This window comes from Odocoileus virginianus, chromosome 28 (assembly GCF_023699985.2).
Source record: "Odocoileus virginianus isolate 20LAN1187 ecotype Illinois chromosome 28, Ovbor_1.2, whole genome shotgun sequence".
Lineage (NCBI taxonomy): Eukaryota > Metazoa > Chordata > Mammalia > Artiodactyla > Cervidae > Odocoileus > Odocoileus virginianus.
In genome coordinates, this window is record NC_069701.1 from 22,178,084 (window position 1) to 22,198,522 (window position 20,439).

At 35.2% G+C, this 20,439-nt stretch overlaps 1 protein-coding gene across 5 annotated transcripts in view; it reads right to left on the reverse strand.

The window, feature by feature from the left end:
- PRMT3 (protein arginine methyltransferase 3) overlaps positions 1–20,439 on the reverse strand; it is a 159,228-nt gene that overhangs the window by 133,826 nt on the left and 4,963 nt on the right. For all 5 annotated transcript variants that reach the window (XM_070457291.1, XM_070457289.1, XM_070457290.1 and 2 more), the window contains exons 4-8: positions 18,889–18,938; positions 18,137–18,239; positions 10,868–11,027; positions 9,468–9,612; positions 5,252–5,317 (exon numbers count right to left, since the gene is read on the reverse strand). In XM_070457291.1, the coding sequence (XP_070313392.1) occupies positions 5,252–5,317; positions 9,468–9,612; positions 10,868–11,027; positions 18,137–18,239; positions 18,889–18,938 (524 nt within the window). The remainder of the gene's footprint in view (positions 1–5,251; positions 5,318–9,467; positions 9,613–10,867; positions 11,028–18,136; positions 18,240–18,888; positions 18,939–20,439) is intronic.

The window sequence follows — 20,439 nt, forward strand, 5'->3', positions numbered from 1 at the left end:
CCTGACCTGCATATAGGTTTCTCAAGAGGCAGGTCAGGAGGTCTGGTATGCCCATCTCTTTCAGAATTTTCCACAGTTTACCATGATCCACACAGTCAAAGGCTTTGGCATAGTCAGTAAAGCAGAAATAGATGTTTTTCTGGAACTCTCTTGCTTTTTTGATGATCCAGTGGATAACTGGCTATACTCCAATATAAAATAAAGTTTTTTTAAAAAAGAATCTAGTCCATTGTTCAGCAACTACTTTTTCACTAGGTAATATATTCATTTTTCCATAAGCATAAGAGAATCAGCTTGTCTCTTTTTTTTTAAGTCTTAGTATTTTTATGGGGACTGAACTAAAATATAAACTTACAGAACACAGACAATTTTATTTTGTTTTCTATTCAGGAACATGGTAAGAATTTCAATTTGTTTTAATCATCTTTTATGTTCTTCAGGAGTTTGGGATTTTTAAAAAATCTTTTTCATGTAAGTCCTGCACACTAGTTAAAGTCTGTTCCTATGCATTTTATCTTCTGCACTGTTTACTAGTATAAGGGAAGTCTGTTCCATTACACTTTTAAAATATACCAGAACTGACTCCAGAGGAGAGAATCTAAATAGTCTTAATTTCTATTGAAGAAATAAGGTTGTCAAAAGGCTGTTACCCTGTCCCCTATCCTCTCTGCCCATCTTAGAAGGCTGAGGCCGCTAAGGGAGAATGCGAGTGTCCCTGACCGTAATGTTCCCTGTTTGGGTGAGTCAGCACATTTTAACATAACCACTTCACACATTAAGAAAGTTCAAAACTGTAAGACGAAATCTATAAAATACCACTGCAAAACCATTTTGTAAAGTTACAAATAAAATATACTAACCACATCATCAAGTAAATACTATAATACAGAGCATATATATTTATAGTATGCTTATAGTATATCAACTTGAAATATTACATGGCATAAAATGATAATAAAATGTAAAAATATATACACAGTAAGTGATGACTTTCCAGAAACTTTCATTGAAATATTTCAAAATTAAAAATAAAAGATCAGTGTAGAATTTACCAAGTTTGACAGCACAGTGCTTTGGCAATGGTGTTTGGAAATATTGAATATCAACACTCATGCACTGTTTCTGGAAAGACAAGCTGGCAGGACTAACTCCATCCAGGGTAGAACCTTTCTGATCCAGAGAGTCCTCTACTAGAATTTATCTTATTATTCTAGTCCTACATTTATAAAAAGATTTTTAATATTTTATATTTTTATATGCATTATTTCTAATATAAAAAGTTAGAACTTATGGACAATTTACACTGAATTTTTGAGCCATTAAAATAACATTAATAAGGGATTATCTTAGAGAACCTGCTAAGTGACAACTAAGTACAGCAGGATACATATAATGTACTCCAGTTAGAGTATGTATTCTCTTGTAAAACTACACACACAAATCGTTTATATACATAGGCACATATATATAAAATCTTACTTAATTCTTTCTGAAGGAAAGAGAGCTTTAGAGAAAGAAAGTAGCAGATTCAGGATCATACAGTGGGTAATCTGTAAAGCTGGAACTCAAACATAGGTCAAACTGCTTTTTTAAAAGTGCATACTTAAATTATATTTTTAGTTGCCTACTAATTATTACATCTAGCTCAGATTTAGGTATTTGGGCAAATAAACTAAAACTTGACAGAACCAAGAAAGAGGGAGAATGATAACAGAATACACTAATGTTATTTTATAAAATGATGAAGGAATGTATATAAAACATTTTAACTGTAGATAATAATCAAAAGCATAAAAAAGGCACCAAACTGTGAATTTCTTCAATGAACTACAAATAGAAATTAATTATGAGTGAGTGATAACAAGATTATGCCACCCAAAGTTAAATTAAATCTGAGAAACCATATGGCCTCCACAGGAGCTTTGTGAATTAAAACAATATTAAGAAAGGAATGAAGGAAAGGAAGCAGGAAGGATGGAAGGAGAGGAAAAGAAATTTTAATTTTAATCCCTTTTGTGAAAAATAAATCTCTACCATGCCCTAAACGATATATGATACAGAAGCTAGAGCTGTGGTATGAAATTTGTCTACCTAATGAAGAAAAATGAAAACAAAAACAATGGTGTAAAACTTAGGAAGACATGTTATTCCATACATTTCTAAAAATAACTATATTTAAATAATTTCATGAACACGTTCTGTCATGCCACACAGGACCTATACATGAAAAATAATGAGAATTAAAATGTCACTAATGAATCTCACCCTAATTATTTTCTCCTTAAAGTGTAGTGGCACAGTGTTAAGGGCACTAGACTAGGACTAAAACCTTCAAGTTCTATCTTTTTAGTTGCCTATTTTTAGGACAAGCCTTTAACCTATTGGTTTCAAATTCCTCATGTATTAAATGGAGATAAATACCTACCATCCCTAGTTACAGATATATTATACAGCAAAGAGACATGTTTCAAAATATTTTATAAATTATCAAACACTATTTAAATATATGGTAGTATATTTTCTACATCTGCAGCCATAGTATAATACAAAGAGTATCCCAAGTCACATAAAATCTCTAGATTACTATTGTTAATTAGAGAATTATATCCTGTATATGCTTTAAAGAGTTAGAAGTTGATACATATTATACATTATACTCTTGAGAAACCATAAATGCTGAGCAAACCTAGCCACTCACTGATAAAAGAAAGCATGTCAGGCAAAATACCAAGGAAAACACTTTCAATTTATTAATAATCCCTCTCCTAACTGTGGCAGATTTAATCGCTTCAGCAAGAGCAGTAAGTATAAGACAAAACAAACTTTACACGTTTTCCATGGTCATGTATTTTGTCCAAAAATGTATACGGTATTTCTATAACAGTTACAAATAAAAAATTAAAAGCAGATAATGACTGTGTACAGGTCATTGATTGGTTTCATATACATAGAAATATTCATAATTACTTAATTTCCTAATCAATCTTATGATTACTAATGCTTGTGTCTTTTCACTATTTTCTTATGTAATACAAAAGTCTATATTCAGAGCATACTGAAAAAGAAACTATTTTTACTTAAAAAATTCTCACCAAATTGGTATCAAAAAGTATTTACAGCATTCAGATCAAAAAGTATTAAAATATCTTACAAGATAGCTCAAAGATACTGTTTTTATAAAAACAGAAGTCCTAAAATTTTAGAACCAGAAAAAATTTTTTTAAATCATTTTATAGATGAGGCCCAGAGACCCACCACTGTCTAAAATTATTATGTGGCTGGATCCCGAGTAGCCAGGCAGAATGAGTGATTCCCAGACTAGCATATGTTTAAATTGTATACAACATATTAAGGAAAAAATAAAATAAAAACCTAGGCATAATCTCACTGTAAGTATAAAGCAAAATTTTAATAGTAACATTATTTGTTTCACTGAAAAGTGTTTTTTTAGATATTAAATAAACTATTCTAGCATTTTAGGTGCAAATATAAAAACTACTAAAAAAATGATTTGTCTTCGCTACAATAATAAATAAAAAGCAAATAAAAAAGGCAACAAAGAACTGATAAAAACTAATATTTTTAAAAATGAAATAATCTGCCTGTTGGGGAATTAGCAAAACAAAGAAACAGACGCCATCATTACCTTATAGGTAATGTGTTGGCCGCAAGATATCAGAACCATATAAATTTCACATCTCCAACTCAGCTAAGTCACAAGTTAAACACTGCTCTTAGGAAATAGGTATGGAAAACGAAAAGCCAGTCTCTATATATATGTTATTCCAAGCAACAAAAACTCAGGAAAAGTCTTTTCAATATATTAAGGTTGTGGGTCACTACTGCAATATTATGTAAGGTCCATGAAATAACCTTAGAAAAGTATCTTAAAATTGAGGGGAACTATGAAAACCTGATGTTACCAATATACATACTCATGAGGTAGAAAGTGTGTGTGTATGTTAGTCACTCAGTTGTGTCTGACTCTTTGCAATCCCATGGACTATAGCCCACCAGACTCCTCTGTCCATAGGGTTCTCTAGGCAAGAATGCTGGAATGGGTTGCCATGCCCTTCTTCAGGGGATGTTCCCGACCCAGGGATTGAACCCAGGTCTCCCTCACTGCAGGCAGATACTTTACCATCAGGAAGCCCCTGAAGTAGAAAGAGAGGGGGAAAATTTCCAAGCAAAGGTATGTGAGTAGCAGAGAGAATCATATACCTGACTAAATTCTGGATTAACTTCCAGTAAGGTGGAACAAATAGAAAACCTGAACTCTTAGGTAACATGCCAATGTAGAGGAGGGAAAGAGAAAGTGAAGAAAAAATGGAAAAATTCACAAGGGAGGAAAAAATATTTAACACAAATTTCACACACATACTCATACACACTATGAAACAGCATCTTTGAAATAACCAGAGGCAGTATAAACACTAATTGTAAAATATAAAGTATCTCATCAAATGGTCTGGGAAAAAAAAGCACATAAAATAAATTCTACCTTAAAATATTTGACCCTACTTACCAAATTTACTTTTTAAATTAAGTTTTAACTAATCAATGTGAACTAAAATAATTAAATGCTTTGATATGGGGTTTATCTTGTACATTTGAAATTTATAAGAATCACAGTAAATCAAAAACATGGTTTAAGCAAAACTTACATGACTGAGCAAAGTTTAAGTTAAATCACTATAATTAATGAATTTCAATTAAAAAAAAGTGTACTGAATGACACCAAGCAGCATTTCTGTTTATCAGTGTTCTGCACCACAGATCAGCATCACAAAAGTCCTCCATGAAATAAAGCCAGTATACATGAAATTGGGCTTCCCTGGTAGCTCAGATGGTAAAGAATACACCTGCAAGGCAGGAGACCCCGGTTCGAATCCTGGGACAGGAAGATCTCTTTGAGAAGGGATAGGCTACCTACTCCAGTCTTCTTGGGCTTTCCTGGTGGCTCAGACGGTAAAGAATCCACCTGCAATGCGTGAGATCAGGGTTTGATCCCAGGGTTGGGAAGACCCCCCCTGGAGGGCATGGCAAATCACTCCAGTATTCTTGCCTGGAGAATCCCTATGGACAGAGCAACCTGGCGGGCTACAGTCCATGGGGCTGCAAAGAGTGGGACACGACTGAGCGACTAAACACAGCACACACATGAAATCAACTGCTGTCACAATGACCTAAGAGGATTTCTGCTACCCAAGATCCACATGAAACATGTCATTCTGTAGCCTATGCTACCCACCTTGTCTTTGAAGATATGTGGGTTCTGGTATATAAAATCTCGGTAACTTTCTGTTCGTACTTTGTCCTAGGGCAGAGAAAGGAAAACATTACATTAGACTTACAAATAAAATTTTTTAAGGAAGATATCTGCTAATTATCACATACGTTTCTATAGCTACTTTTTGCCTGGAAACCCACATTTAATCTTTTTTTACTAGAAGAAAATAATAGCGACTTCCCTGCTGGTCAAGTGGCTAAGACTCCAAGCTCTCAATGCAGGGGGCTCAGGTTCGATCCCTGGTGGGGGAACTAGATCCCACAAGCCACAGCTAAAGATCCCGTGAGCTGAAACTAACACCCAGCATAGCCAAATATTTTTTCAAAAAGAAAATAAGAATAATAACAGCAACAACACACAAAGAAAATATTTAATAACATCACTGAAAGTAAAATAAGACCTAAGTTCTTAAAAATGTAAATATTTTTGTCTTGACATGCACCATCACTATAAGACTTCAAGTGATAATACTAATGGGCCGGATTCCCTGTAGTAGAACTATGTTAAAATGAGAGGAAAAAGACAAAAGACAGATGCGAAAATTACAGTTACATAATGAAAAATGAAGCTAAACTGAGTACAGTTTTCTAAGAAAGTCATCGATCAGCATCTATATGATTTATAATCCTGTTTTGTTTCTAGAACTTTCTGTAGCAGGAAATGATGCTTAAAAGCCTATAAGCCTAAAAGTAAATCATTTCAGCCCCACAGCCCACATTATGAGACTTCTCCACTCCACAATCTCACATGACCCATGCCCCAAGCAGGTACTGAACGTTAACATTTATGCTGATTCCTGAACAGTGCCAGTTCCCTTTTAAATCACCTCAGCTGAGACATATACTGACAGCAAATTAAGCAGTAAGGGCACAGTTCCTAAGGGAATAAAACAAGTCTGATAAAAATATCTCAAACCGGGAATTTTAAACTTCACACTTGGTAAAAAGTAGTTAACACCAAACACTACAATATTTATACCATTCACATCCCTGACAAAACCATGTTCATGCCAATATTTGAATTAAAAAAAAAAAAGATACATATATACAAAGGAAGTCGTAAATTAAAAGTTGTTTTACTTAATTAGTGGATCTAAAAAGAGGGGATTCCATAATTAATTCCATGTTTTCTGATGGAATTAGTTCTAACTGCTTTACAAACAAAATTTTAAATCAGGTTTATTAAATTTATGTATTTTAAGAATTATTATGAGAATCTAATAGTCAAATGAATTTAAACATACTATTAAGTAAAAATCTATAAAGTACCATTTCATACATTCTCACTATTTTTATACTCTTCTTACACTATAACCAGTGATTTTTGCTGACACAACAAAACCCACAACAGGTGAACATCAGTCAAGAAGGCAGTCATTCAGAAAGCTCTTGCCAAGCACACGGCTCTAACTTAACCACTAGCACCCCAGCTCCTGTCCTAAGTCCATGCATTGCTGTTCAGCTCAACTATAAACCTTCATCCGGCTCTTCCTACACATCCATCTGCTTCCACTCATATGCTCACCCTGGCGCAATGAAATTCAAAGTATACTAAACACAGTGCTTTGGACATAGCAGAGGTTTGATTTAATAAATGAATTTTTTAGAGGAAAATCCACTAAATGTGAAAATCCAAACAAAGACAAGCCCTCGAACCATTTCTAAAAATTTATTCTAACAAAAAACTAAAACTGTTCAATATAAAATAAGGTAATAAAAATAAAATAATCTTTTGCACTCACCTGTTAAAACTAAGAAACACAAAAGAATGAGAGGTTCTTTTGCTTCTCAATATTAAGCAGCAAAATAATCTTTTAAGACTAGTACATACCCCATAGTGTCATGGAATTATTCCTACAAATATTTTAAAAATTTAAGTATGAGACTAAATACAACAGAAAAATAATATACTATAAATTTTACTGATATAAGTAACAGCATGTTTTAAAATACAGGCTCATGAAGGTGGACAGAATGGCTGAGTCAGCTACAAATACAATGAGGAAAATGAAGTAAAAAAAAAATTATTTAATGGTACTAATAATCTGGATAAATGTTCACCAGAATAAACAATGTTTTTCTTGGGGGGAAAAAAAAAAAACAGAGTGTGATACATGTCAGATTTAAAACATTAGCAACAATTCCTTTCAGAAAGATAAAGTGGCGAAGGATTTTGAAAGTTCATGTCATCTATTCTACTATCAATTATATCTCTCGAATTCCAAGTTACCTTCATCTTGATTCTGGAAAGTAAGATTACAAACTATCCTTGCTTATAATCACTAAGTAAGGCATATCCAAAATAGTGTCACTAAAATACTGTATCTGAGACTAAGCAACAAAAAATCCAAATAATATTTTTATAAAAGCAAGGCCAATTATAAGCATAAAAATAAGTCCTGTATGTATGGCTTCTCAATTTTAAATGATTTGTAAAGATGTGAGATTCTGGTAGTAGCACAACCTCGAACAAATTATATGTGCTAAAAATTGTTTTTTTGATAGGAAACAGAAGAAATATTGCGTGACGTAAGGCACATTTCATATCCGTCCACAGTATGTAACTTAGCAAAATATAAAATGAACAAATAGTCTTTCTGAATAAACTATATCCGTATTTCCTATGATCCAAGGAGAGGTGGTTACACTGTATATCAGCTAAGACATGGCAAATTATATTAATAAGAATTCTTAAGTGATTCCAGATCTAAAAGCGAAAAGATAGCACTGGTAACTTTCAGCTGGAACTTCTTAATGTACATCAAAAGGACTTAAAGATACTCCAACAGGTATGAAGATCCTCTAGTTACTGAAATATAGTTATAAGGGTCCAGGAGAGAGATCTGGAAATAAATCCAAACTGGATTCCCAGATGACGGAACCGAGAGCACTCAGAGGTACCACCTTCTAGGAGTCTGGGTAACTTACCAGTCTAAAAAACCCAATACTATTTCCCTATCAAAAGCACTAAAGGCTCATGGCATTGAAACCGATGGGGTGATTTAAATTACAAACATGGGCTAAGAAAAACTCCTTTAAAGAAAATATTCTAGACACAGTAAAATTAATTTTAACGAGGAAAACGGTGTATATCCATTTCTTTTAAATAAATTCACCCTGGACTTAAGAATAATTTATTACTTATAACTTATTTGCAATTCTATGCAACTGCCCAAGTAACAACAAAAAGCACAACCAACCATGACAAGTCATTAGTGAAGAAATGACATGACATTGCTTTAAAAGACTCCTAATAATTACAATTACTATTAATCAGCAACCTTCCACTCTGCGATCCTGCAAAAACTGACTCAACAAAATATATACATGTTATTAAATACCCCTGGTTATTTTAAATAGGTATGTTTCAAGGAACACAGTCTTCAGGCTTCCGTAAAATAAATCAACCTTCTGAGGAAGGATTCAAAGGGGATTTTTCTTTTGTTGGTTTTAAGAAAGAAAAAAAAAAGGTAGTGACATCTAAAATTCAGAGATAAACATCTAATTTTTCAATAATTTTTAAACTCCAACATTTGTTAGATATTTTCACTTTTACTAAATTAAAAAATTACACTTTGCTATTTTATAATCTACAATAGATGATAAAATGTATCTATTATACCAGGTACAGCTAGAAATCTACTTATAGTTTATATAAACATTACCATTATAAAAATTAAAACCAACCAAATTCAAGTATCTGATCTGATTTAGGAAATTCTATCACTGATTTCAAATGTAAAAAAGTTATACTATAACTGTGAGAATTATCTACAACTAACTTTGCACCAAAGAATTATTCTTTGTCCAAACTAATGACAGTACTGCTAATTAAAACACTAATTTCTCCTTCACACATTAAAAGGCAAACATATAATTTATTTCTTCCTATTTAAAAGTTGCTCTTGAGAAGCTAAAATCATTAGGAATTTTTCCCATTTTTCTATTTTAAGCAAAAGTAATCTCATAAAGATTAATAATGCTCTTAAGTAGAATTTATAATAACTCTGATGCTTCTATAATCCTTTCAACGTAAGATGAGCTATCAAGTACCAAAAAGATCTAAAAAGCAGTTCTCAAAAAAAAGAAAAAGGCAATCTACCACAGCATGTGTGTTAAGAACGAGTTTCACTCTATCTTTCCTTCAGCATGGAGTCGGCACATCTGTGCTTTCTAACCTTGAGCATTTCTTCGTGTATCCCATAATGCCCGTAGGAGCTGAAATAAACACCATCCTCATCCTCCGGGAGGTCTGCAATGGCAGTGGTAGATGATGGGCAGGCTCTGACATCTGCGTTCATCACAAAATCCTGAGCAAATTGTCTGTAATCAATTTGAAATACACCCTTGAGACAAGTTTACTGGACCATGAAAAAAGGAAAGGCTAGAGGCTGAGGGAGAGGTAGAAGGGGAGTGTGGAGTGTGATGAGCCTCTAAATCACGCTCTATCTTAAGTAACAAAAAGCTCCCCCTGCTGGATTTTAAGCAACGGGCATATTCAAACCCAGTTGGAAGCATTCCTTCTGCAAAACCAAAAGCATAGCCAACTGCAAATTATGGCTGTTGATACCTTTCAACTGAACAAAATAAGCATACTATGACTCTATTCACTTTATTATTTCTACTGTTCCAAAATCTTATTATATCATGGAAGGGTTTTATGGGCAGAAAGCAGATATAAACTGGAAATTATTTACACACACCACCACCATCCACTCAGGCTCTAAAACTCAGTTCCCTCTCTGACCACAACACATCAGGAACCTATAAGGTATATATGGGAAAGAAGTGTAAAGAGGCAGATAAGAGAGTTGTTGGTTACTAGATTATTCAGCATAAAATATCAGAAAAAGGGAAGGGAAACTACAATCCGCTTGACTATTTTTCCTGCTGGACATTCTGGCAAACCATCAAATGGATCCTCAGGCAGTAGCAACCAATTTACAAATCTAACAGGTTAAGCTGGAGGTATATATGCCTCCAGAGTCTCAGACTCTTATCTATTCAAGGCCTCCTGAATCAGAATCTGCAGTCTATTGTGTTACCCAGGTGATCTGTATACATGTAAAATTCTGACAAGTACTAAGCCAGCAAAATGCTAATTTACGCACTGTAGAAAACCATTTTATGGAGCTAGTTTTCTGATTACATACTTCACCATAATTATCAGTTGATTCTTTAAAAACAAATATTTCAACTGTGTATTTCCCAAAATCGAAAATGTATTAATCCCTATACTTTAAAAAGCCTAGGAGAAGAAAAGGCAAGTGGAGAAAGCTATTAGAAAGAAGGTAATTTAAAAGAAGGTAGTATTAAGTAACAAATGCACTCAAGAGGAAAACACTCCTGAGAACAATTACTATTAATATAAAAGTAATTATTTAGAAGTATATGAGAATAGAATTTTATGTTAATCAGTTGTAGCCACAATATACAAAAATACTGCATATCCTCAATATTACTAAAATTAAATATCTACTGTGCTTTCTAGTGCATGAAATATTTTACTGTATTTCACCTTGAACTCTATTATTTGGGGGATCTAAACCATTAATTTTCTGTAAGATTGATAAATTACTTCATTTTTTGCAGGTCCTCACGTGCTCCAGCCAATGCAGCTTCAGCAGATAGTGCCCTGGCTTCCATGTGCTTCAATTTTTCAACCAGAGATGCATTTTCACTGAGCCCATTGGGATAGGAGAACGGGGCTGACACCGGCTCATAAAGATCTTCTACGTCTAAAAAGTAAACGGACATCATTTTCAGGCTGTCTTCTAACAACTAAGCACGTACACATGTGTTACAAGTAAACATATACTAAGTGCCTATTACGCAGCCAACTGAGAATAATTAGTACAAGTACATTTAACTATTTAATATCCAAATTGTTTTGGGTTTATAAAGAACATGCTGTTAGTCTAAGTTTTTCACTAGTTGGCTAAACTGAACACACAAACAGTAATTGTACTGAATCAAACCCAGGACAAAGCAAAAAAGTAGAAGGGGAAAAAAATGCTAGTATTTATTGATCAGGTATCTTTCAAATTCATGTATTACATCTCATTTCATCTTCAAAACAAACCTACAATATAAACATTTATCCCTGTTTTAAAACATGGGAAAAATAAATTTCAGAGAAATTGACTGGCCCAAAGTCACATAGTTGTTTAATGAGGGGACTTTGATTCAAACTCTTGCCTGCCTTTCTAGCCCATGTTCCTGCCATCACAGAGGGCCACCTCTAGTCTCTGGGTCTTTACCTGTAGAAAAACAAGTATTACATCTGGATATTTCTTAAGGACAACATGGAGGTAAGGAATTCTGTACATTCACTAAGTTTTTCATCTTGGGTAAGGGGGTATGCAATCTATGCACTGTCTCAGTGCTGATATTGTTAAATATCCTAATTCCTAATATTATTAAAAACTGATTTAAATTTAATTTCACTATATGTAAATTAGTAACTTCTGCTACAGAAGTTAATGTATGTAAATCAGTAATTCTGCAAACAGAAATTAATATATGGAGCTAGTGAGTTGTACAAAACTGCAATGTCCATTGACCAGTCTAATTAACTTTCACATCAACCTAAAGCAATAAAAACAATGCAGGCATTATACCGTCTCCTCAGAGCAGCACTGAGGGAAGCAGGACTTTCCCCCCCTCATTCAGTCTTTACTTGCAACTTTCCCCCCCATTCAGTCTTTACTCGCCACAATTCTTTAGAATTGGTACAAAATACTAAGTTTTTCACAATAATATTATATAGACTAACCCCTAAATTGAACTTGTTACAAAAGCAGTACAGGATAATCAGTCTAGCAGAACACTGACTCTTTGCTTTAAAAAACTATAGATTCATCTACTATTTAATTCACCCAAAATTAACAACAGCAACAAAATACTGCCAAACTGTTAAAGGATGGTGGTACCATTTCTCTGCTTCCTACTACAACTCGCATTGTGTATCCTGTCTTCAAAATTCTTTGAACTGTTTGCAAACCACCTTGTTAAAGAACTGAACAAAGAAATCGGCTTTTTTCAGCTAGTTTCTCTGTTTTGCTTTCTGCTGCAGTAAGTTAGTCAGAATAAAAACTTTATTAATAATACAGTTGTCCCTTGGTATCTGCAGGGGCTCTGTTTCAGGATCTCCCTCAGATACCAAAACCCACAGATGCTCAAGTCCCTGTATAAAATGGCAATTTACACTCAGCATTTTAAATCATCTCTAGATTCCTTATAGTAACTAGTACAATATAAATGCTGTACAAATAGTTGTAAATACAATGTAAGTAGTTGCCACTGGGCAGCAAATTCAAATTTTTTTTTTTCTGGAATTTTTTTTCCTGAATATTTTTGATCCAAAGTTGGTTGAATCCAAAGAGGCAGAACTTCTGGATACAGTAGGCCAGTTGCACACAGATAATTACAAATTAAAGTGTATAGCTTTGAAAATAAGAAAGGATTCAGTAAACATTAACATTCATAACTATAGTATATCAAAACAGTCTAATTCAAAGTCCTAAACCACACTCATGAAGAAGTGCCACATCTACATTCTGTCTCAGGAAGTTCAAATTCCCTGGACACTCCATCCTGGCAGCTGGAAACTACCACAAAAGATAGTCAGTTTATCAGAAAGACCTAACAATTATAAATGAGAATAAATCTCACAAGAGAGTTTCAAAATACATGAAGCAAAAGCTGACAGAATTAATGGTAAAAGCAGAAAATCCTCTAATCACAGTCAGGGATTCAAATACACCTTAATCAACAATTGATAGTGGCAGATTTTTAAAACTCCAAAAAGACATAAAAGATCTGAAGAAAAATACTAGCACTGTGACCCATTTATACAAAAATGTGCCCAATAACTGTATCTTGACACTTGTGAAGAATACTCATTGGTAATTCTGTAGAATGGCCCTCAACCTGGGGCTGTCTGATGATTTTTTCATTATTGGAATGAGGTTATACACTTCTGGCAAGAACAACAGAGAAACAATGCTGTCTCCTCAGAGTATTACACAAAGGGGCTCATGATGTCAATATGCTTATTACTGGTGATGTTAACCTTGATCACTCAGATGTGGTGGGGTCTGCTTGGTTTTTCCACAAAAGTTAACATCTCCTTTGTAACAGATTTCTTGGGGGAGATACTGTGAACTATGCAAATCCTATCACACCCACCTAAGTTTTCACTACTAATCTCAGCATCCATGGGTTGCTCTTCTCGGCAAGTTACTACTGCAGTCCTTGCCTAATGCTGATTTTCTGTCTCTCTTCTCCAAAATTTATTAATAGAAATTCTATGCTAAAGTGGACCTAATTCTTCCCCATTTATTTGATTATTCATGTCAGTATGAATTCATGGACATTTATATTATCCTAAGGGTTAAAACTCAACCCTGTCATTTTCTGTGTCAATCAAATTCTTCCAGTTTTGTCCATTAGGAGCTCCTTCACGTTGGTTTCCTGTGTTCTTTAGGTAAGTCTCCTCTTTTCACTTTTTCTTAAGTACTTCCTTACTTTCTGGAACAAGATGTCCCAGGTTTACCTTGTATTTTCCCTGCCTTATCATGGAATCAATCACCTCTCTCAGGACCCTTGGCACCTTATATTAATAAAGGATTGGAAATCAAGGTCTGGACACGAGGGATGCTCATACTGACATTTTTCTAGGCCCTTCAGCAGAGCTAGATTATAACATATAAATATGTATTATACTAACCCACACACATCTATACTTCTCTGTCTATATGCACACACACCTGTATTTCTGTATCTGTCTGTCTATATAAGAAATACTGTGAATTTGGTCTTCTGATTCTAATCTATCATCACAAGATTCATTTCATCCATCAATTCAACCTCCTTCTCCAACAATGAAAAACCTGGCTCTTATCCATATTAACTTACTTCTTCCATTCTGGCATATGTAAAAACAGTGTCAGAATTGTTAATCCATACCCTCCAAGAAGGGCATCCCAATGTGGCCAGTGGTAATGAATCTGCCTGCCAATGCAAGGAGACACGGGTTCAATCCCTAGGTTGGGAAGATCCCCTGGAGAAGGAAATTGCAACCCATTCCAGTATTCTTTCCTGGAAAATCCCATGGACAGAGGAGCCTGACAGACTACAGACCATGGGGTCACAAAGAGTTGGACATGACAGAGCAACTGAATATACACACATTCACACAAACACACAGAGCACCCCCATACAAGAAATTCCTTTTCTTACTGGATTATAGCACTGATGCAGTTCTTTTTCTCTGTAGCCTCAGCACAACATCCAGTCAAGGTCTCATGGAGTTCTTTTCCTCCCCTCTCTCTGCAGTAGGGTTACATTACTCCTTTGTATTATGGTTTAGTCCATCTGATAGGGCCTACATTCCACCTCACACCAACAGCACCCTCATACCCATTCAACCTCATCACTGCTGGTTTCTTTAATGATGTGAAGGCTATGAAACCTGACTACGATCCTGAGGTCAGAGCTGCACAAAGACCCACCCAGTGAAGGCGTCACCCCAGCCTCTGCTCTCTGCTTCCATCTCTGTCCCACAAATCCAAGCAGCCAATCTCACTTTCCAGTTTATCTTTCCTGCATTTCATTCGCAAAAGTGACCAGACACATAAGCATTTTCTCAAATCTCTCCTACACGAAGAGCATCATACAGATACTCTTTTGAGCTTCGCCTTTGTCATTTGACATTACGTCTTGGGACTCCCCTAGCAGTCCAATGATTAAGACTCTGTGCTTCCAATGCAGGGGGTGCAGGTTTGATCCCTGTTCAGGGAACTAGGATCCCACATGCCACAGAGAGCAACCAAAAAATTTCAAAATAGAAATGAAAACAACAAAAAAGACAGCTGTCCTGGACAGCATTCTGTACCAGCTCCACTCACACTAAGACAGGATAACTACTGCGTGCTGTGGACGTGCCACAGTTTGTTCAAGTACTCTCCCATTTGTGGACAGGTAGGCTCTTCTCAACATTGTGGAATTACAATGCCGCAATGAAGAACCATGTTTTCTATCTATTTTCAGAGCGTTGGAGGTGTATCTTCAAGACCAATTCTTCTGAGAGAAACTGCTCAGTTTAAAAGTTCACGTCCAGGTTTGTGAGGTACTGCCAAATCTGATTCTACTAGCAGTGTGTGAGTGCCTATCTCTCCACGGCCTGGTCAACAGACGGTGCTATAAAAATCTTTACCAGTCTAAGAAGTGAGAAATGGTAACTTGCTGTTGGGTTATTTTTATACCTTTTTTTGGTCTACAGTCCAACCACGTATCTTTCCCCATTGTTCCATCAATTGTTTGATCCTCTGTCCCTTAATTTTTAAGAAGTCTTATATGAAAAGGATATTAACCCCTTGTGGAATATGTTTCAAATACTACCATACTTTAAAAAATTGACTACTCCATTTTATTCACTCAGATTTCATTAGTTTTTCCCTAATGTCCCCTTTCTGTTTCAAAATTTCACCCAGAATACTACACGTGTTTAGCTTAAACCCTTCTTGGCTATGACAGTTTTTCAGGCTTTCCCTGTTTTTAACAACATGGACAGCTTTCAGGAGTATCGGCCAGACACTCTGTACAATGTCCCCCACTTTGTGTCTGTCCGATGGCTTTTCATGGTTATACTGAAGTTACTGGCCTGGAGGGAAGACCACTGAAGTAAAGTGTTATTTTCATCACATCATAGAAAGGGCTCACACTATCAACATGACTTATTATTGATGATGCTAACCTTGATTACCTGGCTATGGTAGTGTTTGCCAGGTTTCTCCATTGTATAGTTACTTCTCCCCTCTTACACTATATGTTCATTGCCTCTTTTCTTAGTCATCTTTTTTAATTTAGTCATCTTTATATCCTCAAAAGCCAAAATACAAAGCAGAGGATCAATAAATATTTACTGAAGGGCAGTGGAGGTGAAAAGGTCGGTCACCAAGCCAAGAGGCAGGGGAATGAAGACCTTCTCTTCCATCTCTCTCCACCAACGGCCAGGAGCACATATCCTTTATGAGGCTTTTTTGTTTTGGCTGCAGGATCTTAGTTTCCCAACCAGGAACTGAACCTGTGCCCCTTGCAGGGGAAGCATGGAGTCCTAACGAGGGCCCACCAGGGAAGCCCACAGATCCTTTGAGAGATGCAGACAGTACACTAATGAGCATACCCAGTTCAAGGTCCACTTCCTTCCCTAGGCCTTTTAACTGCTCCAAACCTCAGTCATGACTTCTTCATCTAACTCCTTAGAATCTATTTACTAGTAACAACAAATTCGCGGTCATTAAGCACTTACCCTGACAGGTACTATGCATTATCTTTGCAACAATTTTGTAAGACAGGTATCATTATCTCCTTTTTACACATTAAAATTAAGGCTGAAAGAAGTGTATATATCTTTGGAAAGTAAAGTGTTCAATACTGGTCTGCATCCATAATCAGCACACAGCACTCAGTATCTGTTGATCTGAGTAACTGCTTTCTCTTCTGAACTGCCCTGTATTTCCGACGTCTCATGAAACTTACTACATTCCACCATATATTATTAATACAATACAGGTCACTCACTCAAAAACAAAACACACCTACTATTAGATTATGGGCTGTCTACAGAAAGGACTCACTCATTAGGTTTCCACAGAATTTAACACACTACTTTTAACCTGTGAGTGTTCAATTTGAGTTTAGGGTGTCATGAAGACCACCTAGTGGGCATTTCGTCATGTATCAAAGAGATCACTTTGGTCACTTCTGAGGAGAAAATAAAATTTAAGAGAGGTTATAAAAAACAAGGAAGAATCAACCTAGGCCTCACCAAATTTTAGAATTAGAAATAAAACTGGAAATCTGGCCCCAGTTCTCATTTTGCAGATGAAGACTTAAAAATACAGAAAGCATAAGTGCTTTGTCCAGGGTCACTCCGTCCCGGAATCGTGCATTAAGGTTCTTTCTATGGCATCACACTGCCATTCAACTCCTGTTAATGGTACTTATCAAGGAAATGAGTGGTTTCCCACAGTTCTCACTTTTCAGAGAACTGCTCAAATATACACTGTCAAACTACTATCTGTGACGATATGTGTCTATTTAGACCAGTCTTGCTGATCTAAAGACAGCAAACCCTTTATGTCACCCAGCTGGCACACAAACATGAAAGAAAGTATAAACTTAAAAATAATAATAATAAATCATAAACTCCAATAAATTAGATCTATAAAGGATGAGTAAGAAGCCAAGTGAATTTTCACAGGATTCCAGTTCAATAAGGAATGAACCAAAGCACAGAGCAAATAACTCAGAAAGCAAGCTACGGTCAATGAGTGAACCTGCCACAAAGCAGGCTGATTTAGTTAGTGTACATGGGTAAGCCCATGAGAATCTGCATGGTCTGCTCTGCACCAAAACAACAACTCTGTAAATCAGGTATCTTAAGAAAAGTCAATTATCTGATGATGAGGTAAAAGCAGCAAATATTGCTCAATTTACTTAAATCTATTAAATATTTCGTCTGATTTAAATTTTTTAATTTAGATTTAAAAGTTGTCAATTTGAGTTACATTAAAAATTAGTCTGCCAACGAAAAACTACTCTCTTAAATGTTCCTATGTTTCCAAATGTCTTGTACACAATGTTTATCCCAAGCTCATAGCCCTCCCTGGTAACTGCTAATGTGACTCACTTTTCAAGTGACTTAACTTACCTACTGAAACCAACTACCCAGAAAATCTTTCGCGAATCAAGGAGATAACATATCTCCTATAAAACTTAACCACTATTCTGCCATAACAAATGACCCTACTTTAAAGTAGATACCATATGTTCAGCTTACCAAATTGAAGTAAAAGGTCATCTTCTAACACAGGCTTTAAATACTCTTCTTTCTCCCAAGGCACTGGGTTGTATATGGAGTTCATATATTCAACTGTAGGATTCTGGAAATAAAATCAATTGCATTATTTTTTCACTGCACATAATCACACAATCCCCTTATGAAAAGAAAATTAAACAAAAAAGGAAAGCATGTCTACATTAACACACAATTGCTATTTAAAATGAATCTGTGTTAACCTGCCATTTCATTAACTTGACTGAATGATTGCTTAATTGTTTCAGTGCAGTTTTATATTGTTTGGATTTGCGGGAAATGGCAATATAAATATCAACTGACCAGAACTAAGTGTTTACAAAAAGAGCAACTAAAGCACTTAAAAATCACACTAGAAATCAGAAATTTCTGATTTTATAGGAAGACTGTATTCTTTATCTGACACTGAATTACTTTGCCACATAATATTGATCCATCTCTCACATGCAATTAAAACCATACTTAAGTATGCTATGTATTGTATGGTACCATACATAAGTATGGTACTTATGTATGCACGTAAGCACCATGTATTTACCTGGTGCTATATGTTGTGCTAGTTCCTAATGTCCAGGATTCCAACATGATGAGTGTAAAATTTAAAACACTTCCTTATATAGCAGTTCTTCACATTCTCTTAAAAATGGGTGCACTGATAATCACTGCAGCATTTCTTTAGGTTTTAAACAAAATTGTAAATTAAGCTACCATCTTACCTTAAGTCTAATAAAATTTATCAGTTTAATGTATCCATAAAATTCAAGTCCTAAAAGGGAAAAAAAAATTCACTTATTTCAACATGAGTTTTGTTTCATTGACCTGCTCCAGAGATGCTTCTCTGGTGAGACAACAGCCATAGATGACAAATTTTTAAATGCCTTCCTTGCATTTCTAGAAAACGGGAAATTAATTTTTAGAATTCAACTCTTCTCAGAAAAATACAAATAAGGAAAATTAGGCCTTAGATTTTACCAAGTATTTGGCAGTTGATACTAGAGCCAAATTTTCTAATTCCCCAATTTTTACAGCATCTGTCAAACTATCATTTTGCCAAGTCACAGACTATACAAAGTGTACTAGCTTTTACATTAAGTTAAATGATACAAATGAAAAAACAATAAGGCTTGTATCTGGTTCTCACCTTTTCAGAAATGAAGCAGCATTTAAAATAAGGAAGAGAAAATAGCATTCCAACCAATTATTATTTGTCATGAGAAAGACTGTTATGAGAACATGTGCTAGTTACTTCTCATGTCCCACTCTGTACAACCCTATGAATGGCAGCGTTCCAGGTTCCTCTGTCCTTGGGATTCTGCAGGCAAGAATACTGGAGTGGGTTGCCATGCCCTCCCCCAGGGGATCTTCCCGACCTAGGAATCGAACATGTAGCTCCTGCGCCTCCTGCAATGCAGGCGGATTCTTTACCGCTGAGCCACCAGGAAAGCCCTGGCGAAAGAGTTATGAGAACATACTGGTATATGAAAAGTGTTTCATATGCATAACATACAACACCCCTATTTGGTAAGTGAAAACATAAAATTATATTAAGCATGATTCCAATTTAAAAAGGCACATTAGAAATATGAAAAAAACAATGAAACAGTAGTTTATGTCTTACAAAAATAATTGCGGTTGAACTTATGGTTCACAAACATACTGCATCATATGTTTATCTAAGGTCTAAAATCTGCCTATTTGCTATTCTTCAGTAATGTCCTTTCTAGTTATTAGTAAATACAGGGACCAAAAAGTCAATTCTCTACTGAATTTTAGTACCCTACTGTAGCTCTTCAATATTTATTTAGAGGAAAAGGCTTTAAGTATGCCTAGATCCAAGTTACAACAGAATCATCATCTGAACCTCCGGCTACCACCTTAACTGTATCACTCCCTACTTCCATACTCTCTTACCGAACTCCTTATAAAACTCAATCTTGTATGCCCTGAAGTCTATGTTATGCTCTGAGCTGTAAGCTGTCTTTTTTCATAATGATCTGCCTCCTTTTTCAAAGTCCACCTTTACCCTTATTCTCCCTAATTCTAATATCTCCCTCTTCTCTTAAAATGATTAAAATGCAATCACATGCCAAGGGTGTTTTTTTTTTTTCCTTTTTTAGCTGTGAAGCCAATTTAAGCTTAAATACAATGAATCTTACCTAGAAGAATGACTTATTAATCTTTCCTCAAAAGCCACTTGCCAAAAACACCTCATTTTCATAAACTGTTACTGTATGTTTAATTATATTAGACTTGTATAGAAAATGAAG